Source organism: Echinops telfairi, unplaced genomic scaffold (assembly GCF_000313985.2).
Source record: "Echinops telfairi isolate 266 unplaced genomic scaffold, ASM31398v2 ScPeMD7_5167;HRSCAF=5991, whole genome shotgun sequence".
In the NCBI taxonomy this organism is placed as follows: Eukaryota; Metazoa; Chordata; class Mammalia; order Afrosoricida; family Tenrecidae; genus Echinops; species Echinops telfairi.
The window spans coordinates 1,236,385-1,243,528 of NW_022109066.1; the positions used below are offsets into that span (position 1 = coordinate 1,236,385).

General features: G+C 39.0%; 1 protein-coding gene across 1 annotated transcript in view; it reads left to right on the plus strand.

The window, feature by feature from the left end:
- Nucleotides 1-7,144, plus strand: part of LOC101640134 (CXADR like membrane protein) — a 30,460-nt gene that overhangs the window by 14,748 nt on the left and 8,568 nt on the right. Inside the window, exons 2-4 of the mRNA XM_004716277.3 lie at nucleotides 1,595-1,796; nucleotides 4,235-4,402; nucleotides 6,691-6,813. Coding sequence (XP_004716334.3) covers nucleotides 1,595-1,796; nucleotides 4,235-4,402; nucleotides 6,691-6,813 — 493 coding nt within the window. The remainder of the gene's footprint in view (nucleotides 1-1,594; nucleotides 1,797-4,234; nucleotides 4,403-6,690; nucleotides 6,814-7,144) is intronic.

The following is a 7,144-nucleotide window of genomic DNA, read 5'->3' on the forward strand; positions in this document are numbered from 1 at the left end:
TCCCTGAATTAAATACTTCAGTCCCCGAGGGTTGAGTACACTGAGGAGAGGTGAATGGAGACGTGAATAAAGAATCATTTAGGACATTATCTTTGTCTTCAGCGATTGTGTCGGGAAGGTGAGCATCATAGAATGCTAATTTAATAGAAGAACGTATTCTTGCATTGAGGGAGTACTTGCTACTCATCTTTAAAGGCCTAACTCAAAGGCTATCAACTCTTCTAGGTCATTCTCTGTTAATATTTCAAATGTACTGTTATTTTTCCTGGGTTTAAATTTAAATTTCTCTACTGGTTAATCCCATTAGATTATAAATTATTTGAAGAGGAGGGTTTTATGCATCTGAATCACCTCCTTCTGACCTGATAGGAAGCAGGCATTCTTTAATTATTTGCTTATGATTAAATCAAATAAAATTAAGCCTCTGTTGCTGAGTGTAGGGAAGATAAAGTTGAAGCTATAGAACTTGAAGTCTTTGTGGACTAGACCTTTCTGGTTGAAGAACTAGAGGTTGCAATATGGACAAACAAAAATTCATTGAAAATCAAGTTTTCTTTTTCTAATGGGGAAATCTAAAGTTTAGTCTTACCTGGGAAAACAAAGACAGGAAGCTCACCTGTATTTAATAGAGGAAGTATGTTTTTCCATGTAACTTACTTCTACATCTACAATAAAGAAAAAGAAACAAAACAGGAAAGTCAAACAATGGAGCCCCCAAAATCTGAAATACTGAAATTCAAGCATTAATATCAACTCCCTCTCAGCTTCTGCAATCCCTTATACCAGACTCTAAACTTTTGCAAGAACAAAACAAATTAATTTTTCAGTTTCATTTTTTTCCGCTCTCATTTCCAAACTTTCTAGAAGAGCAGTGAAATGAGTGTGGGCAGGAGCCGTAAAAGAGGGACCTGTGGTGTCTCAAACATGAACTACATGGCATTAGAAAAGTTAGGTTCAATGAATGTACACATGCGCTTTACACAATTGATGTATGTATGTATGGTGATAAGAGTTGTATGAGCCCCTAATAAAATGGTTTAAAAAAAAAGAATTCTGTGAGGAGGAATAAACGAAACGGCAGGTAAAAGCATCTTGTCTCAGAAGTGTAGTGTACTTTCAATAGGTCACAAACAAGTGGTAGAAAATACGAGATACAATAGGGTATAAGGTGAAGTCTCCTCCCTCCCCTTATCTTCTATTCTCTCCATTCTCTCAGAAACCAGAACGTCTTGGCCTCCAGACTATGCTGTGCTTATATATGCATGCATGTGTAACCATGCAATTAAGTTGTCCTCCTTCACATGCAACTATTTAAAAATCCCTTATCTATAGGAATGCTGTAGTTCTGAGCATCTAGTGAGATGATGAGTCCTTTCTAGTTAACGTGCTACCTAAATGTAAGCAGTTATTAATCTTAAGAGAAGAAACAAGACATACTATGCTTTTAACTTTTATTAGCAACAGAGGACTCTTGCGTACTTGAGAGTCCAGTCAGCCCCAGGTTTAGCTTCTTCTTGCCTTTCCTTGTCTGGACATCAGTACAGAAGAGGGCTGAGAGCTAGGCTGCTTACCCCTGCCTTGGTCTGTCTTCCAGGTCATCACTTACTCCAGTCATCATGTCTACACCAACTTGACTGAGGAACAGAAGGGTCGAGTGGCCTTTGCTTCCAATTTCCTGGCAGGTGATGCCTCACTGCAGATCGAACCTCTGAAGCCCAGTGATGAGGGCCGGTACACCTGCAAGGTGAAGAATTTAGGACGCTATGTGTGGATTGAAGTCAACTTAAAAGTCTTAGGTAAGAGAAGGTGCTAAAGTAAATATCTGTATCTTAATGAACAGATCTCTGAACAAAACAAAGCAAAAAACCCAAACTAATTGCCATTGAGTCAATTCCAAGTCAAAGCAACCTTACAGGGCAGTGTAGAACTGGCCCTGTGTGTTTATATCCTGTAGCTCTTTACAGGAATAGAAAGTCCTGTCTTTCCCCAGGTCTGTCGGAGGGGTAGCCAAATCCGTCATGTTGGACAAAAACGTTTTGTTCAGTACTTTGTAATAAGCATAGTTCAGTTCCCTGAGAAGGAGTATGTTCTATATTTTTGCCATAATCAAACAAGAAAAAATCATCATGATTTTCTATAATAACCCACCACAAAATTTAAATATCCTCTAATACTTGAATGGTATCTTTAAATCTCTCAGATATGATTGAAACAGCAAAAGCTCCTGAAAAACAAAAACAGTTGTCATTAAGTTGATCTAACTCATGGTAGTAACCCCATGTATGTCAGAGTAGAATTATGAGGGATTTTTGTTTTTACTTTTTACACTGAATTGAGTGATGATGGCCACAATATATCATCAGTTTTGTATTCAATAATTCATATATTTTTGTCTCCTCTCACTCATTGCAATCCCCTCCACGTAACATCATTGATCCTCATCCTTCTCGAGCTGTTTCCATTCCTTCTTTCCCAAACCTTGTGAACTGTGTCCTTTTGAACTCACATGGTTAATTACTCTAAGGTTTATATAAATGTGCTTATCTTACTCGCATTATTGTTCCCTTTATAGGCACAGCATATATCTATAAATTGAGCCACTGTGGGGTGAGTTCAGTTCCAGACTAAAAATTACAATGGACCACAGTTTCAGGGGTTCCACCATCCTCTACCTGACCAGTAAGGTCATCGTCTATGATTCTGAGTTTTGTTCCACATTTTCCTCCCACTCTATCCAGAACCTTTTAATAGGTTCCTTTCAAAGCAGTTGATCGTGATAGCCATTGACCATGTACTCTTCCGGCCTAATGGCTAATGGAGATTGATCTGTGTGGACACTTTGTGTGGTCCATTAGTCACTAAACAAGTTGTTTTCATGTGCCTTTGATTTCCATCTCTTAGTCCTCCTGGACAGGAAGAGACAAAAAGAGACCAATACTTTTCCAGTGGCCATCGAAAAGCTTTTACAATGCCAGTGCCATAATAGGGTGCAGAACATTGTAGTTGTGACCTATGTCATGCCAGATCACCTTCGTGTCCCCAGACTGTAAGCCCCCAGGTGCAGTGAGTCTTTCCTTCAGTGTTGGATTCTGGCTAAGAGTTTTCATAACTTTATCTCTGTATGCACCTCCACATTCATGGATGTATTTGCAGCAAAGGTAAGCTACACATGTACAAATATCTTCGGTCAAACTTAAATACATTTCTGGGTGCCCTCCACTCTCTGTCCACTCCATAAGGCTTCCAGTGACTGATGTTTTGGAATTAGATCAGTAGGCCTGGCTTCTACTAGCTAGACTCAAATCTCCCATATTTAAGTTTGCAACTGAGTATGTTAATCATTTGCTCCAGTCAGCAATTCCAAAAACTACTAAATTCTATTTAATTGCTTTCAAATTAATGAACGTTTGCCCTCATTTTCTTACTTTTTGGCTTTCAAATTTGCTCATTTTGCATCTTTTCATGTGATTCTCCCCTATATCTGTCCTTTTTCATTTCCTGCTTGGCAAGATTTGGCTTTCTGTTCTAGGATCTTTTTTCTCTCTTTGTCCAGTTTGTCTTGTGATAACCACCTTGCTGGGGTGAATGCCCACATAGAGAGTTGTGCTGTTAGCTTTATCTCACTGCACCCACTCAGTGTAGACGACATCTTTCTTCCAATAAACCTGGACCACTTTGCCAATCTGCTGACCTTTGTAGTGTCCTCTCACAACCTGAACTTCATCATCCTTGCGGATGGGCATGGACTGAACACTGTATTTCGGTTTTAGTTCCTTGGAAAGAAGGGGAAGACATAATCTTCTGGTGAATGTGGGACTGTGCATCGAAATGCCTTTTCTTTTGTTCTGGTTTGAAGTCAAAAAGGGATTGAACCTCCCTTTGGCTGCTGTTCCTTCAGCAATGGCCCCCAAAGGGAAAAGCTACCCTAATTTTCTGTTTAGATATCCACACTAAACATTTCTAAAATTTTCACTTAAATAATAATGTCTCTTCTTTGAGAAATACTGAGGGAAACAAATTGAAAACATTGGTAGCAGCTGAAAGTAGATGGATGTCATTTCTGGGGTTATGTGAAGCATGGCTAGGGAGCAAAAGGCTATGATACCCATTCACAAAAACTGCCTATTGGATGGCTGGGTAAGCAACTCAACAGACCATCATTCTTTTTTTTTTTTGAGTCTGATTCCAGAGCCTCTTCAGTCATTGTCCTTCTTTGTGTATGTGTGTGTACCAGTGAAACCATCCAAGCCCAAGTGTGAGTTGGAAGGAGAGCTGACAGAAGGCAGTGACTTGATTTTGCAGTGTAAGTCATCCTCTGGCACACAGCCCATTGTGTATTACTGGCAGCGGATTCGTGAGAAAGAGGGTGAGGATGAACATTTACCTCCCAAATCTAGGACTGGTAAGTCATCTTCTACCAACCTGTTGATCTACCAGAATAGTGCTATACCAATACATTCTACATCTGGTTTTGTTAGCAAGTCACTATGTGGCCTTGAATTTATAAAAGGGCTTCAAAAAGTTCATGGCAAAATTTTATTATTTGCTAATTCCATTTTTCCATGAATTTTGAAAAATCCTTTTATTAAGTGCTCAAAGATATCCTAGCATTCCACAGTTCAATCACATCAAGCAGTAATGTACAATTATTACCATAATCAGATTAAAAACATAATTTTTCTTCTTCAACTCCTTGATATCAACTTCCCTTTATCCCCTCTCTGTGAAAATTTTGAAGTCCCCTCCCTCCTATTGAACTTCTTTGACCCATAAACTGGAATAGAGAATCCTCTTTTTTTTTTTGTAAAATGTTACAGGAGATTAGAAAGAAAAATATCCCAGGGGGACATGAGAGAAGAGGGGACAGGGTGTGGAGAGGGGAACAGGGAGTCAATAAACTCAGTGATAAGGGAACAACAAGAGATCTAAAATTGATGGCAAGGAGGTGAGTGTATAATGCCTGGTGAGGTTTGATCAAGTGCAATGGATCTGAGAGGAATTACTGAGAGCCAGATGGAGGGTGAGTATGATAGTGGGACAGGAGGAAGGTGAAAGGAAATAGAGGAAAGAAGTGGGAATCAAAAACTATTTATAGCGGTATAGCTATAAGCATGTATATATGTAAATATATTAATTTATAATGAAAGGGATAGAGGCCAATACTATTTATATGTTAAGTATTACAATAGCAGATGGACTTTGGGCCTCTACTCAAGGCCTCCCTAAACACAAGAACACTTTGTTCTAATAACCTGGCACTCTTTGATACTCATCTTTCTGACACAATTGCTGAAGACAAAATGGGTGCATAAGTAAATGTGAAGAAAGAGGATGGTGGTGGGCTATCAAAAGATATAGTGTCTGGGGTCTTAAAGGCTTGAAGTTAAATAAGCAGCCATCTAGCAGGGAAGCAAATAAGCCCACATGGATGAAGCACACCAGCCTATGTGATCATGAGGTGTCGATGGGATCAGGTATCAAAAAATCTAAAACAAACAATTATATCCATGGGGAAAAGGAGGGTTGGAGTGGAGACCCAAACATAGCCCATTTGTAGACAATTGGACATCTTCCCACAGAAGGGTTACAAGGAAGGGACGATGCAACCGTGGGGCAGTACAGCACTGATGACTAAACACACATCAACAACATAATTCCTCTAGTTCCTGAATGCTTCTTCCCTCCAACTACCATGACCTTACAAGTACAGTTAAGAGCTCTCAATATATGAAATTCAGGACAGATAAAACCCTCAGGAACAGTAGTGGAAGTAGTGATACCATGAGGGTAGGGGGTTAGTAGGGGGATGGGGGAAAGGAGAAAAATGGAGACCCCATTACAAGGTTAGTTATATAGGCTCCCACCCCCACCCCCCGTTGCCCCCATACCCTAGGGAGACAAATAACAGAAATGAGGGTGAAGAGAGACAATGTACAGTGTAAGACACAAAATAACAATAACAATAATAATATATATATATCAAGGATTCATAAGGCTGGGAGGGGTGGGGAGGGAGGGGGAAAAAAGATGAGCTGACACCAAGATCTCAAGTAGAAAGAAAATATTTTGGAAATGCTGATGGCAACATATTTACAAGTGTGTTTAATACAATTGAATGATGGATTGTTATACATTTGTAAGAGCCCCCCAATAAAATGATTAATTAAAAAGAAAAGAAAAATATACCTACTCCTCAATTATAAACAGTTTCATTATTTGACATTACACAATTACAATTATAAAGGAAAGTTTTTTTTACTGTTTTACTATCATCTTGTCTGTTAATGATATCTGACAGTAGTGAACTTGAGGTATGAAGTGGTGATGGTTAAGACTATGTGGCAAGTTTGAATGGGCCATGATTTTCAGTGGTCTGGCAGTTATAGAATGAGGCAGTCAGGGTAATTTTGTGATCTGATATGGTCATCCTTTATTTTTTCATTAACACTGATTTTCAAATAGTGACCTGGTCTTTGGAACTTAACCATGGTGGAGTGAGTGTACATAAGCAGTTACTTTCAACATATTTTCTAATGTTTGAGGATGCACTATAATATTTTAAGAGATTCCTAAAATAACTTTTTCTTCTCCTTTTATCCATACTAAATTTTAACTAGACTTGGGTTATTGATGCAATAAATAGAGACTCTGCTACAAAGGGATTTATAGTCTTTCTTTCTTCTTTTGTAGACTACAACAACCCTGGCCATGTGCTGCTGCAAAACCTCACCATGTCCTCCTCTGGGCTGTACCAGTGCACAGCAGGCAACGAGGCTGGGAAGGAAAGCTGTGTGGTGCGAGTGACTGTACAGTGTAAGTATCCAAAGACAATGCTGGAAAGGAAGACTTTTGTTTGTCTTTTGCGCTATGATTGTATAGTTCCCCTTTAACCACGAGTAAGGTCACAATCTTTAGTTCAAGGTCAGTGGTTCTCAACCTTCCTAATGCTGTGACCCTTTAATACAGTTCCTCATGTAGCAGTGACCACGCCCCAACCATAAAATTATTTTCTTTTCTTTTTTTAAATCATTTTATTAGGGGCTCATACAACTCTTATCACAATCCATACATACATCAATTGTGTAAAGCACATTTATACATCATTCTCAAAACATTTTCTCTCCACTTAAACCCCCGGCATTAG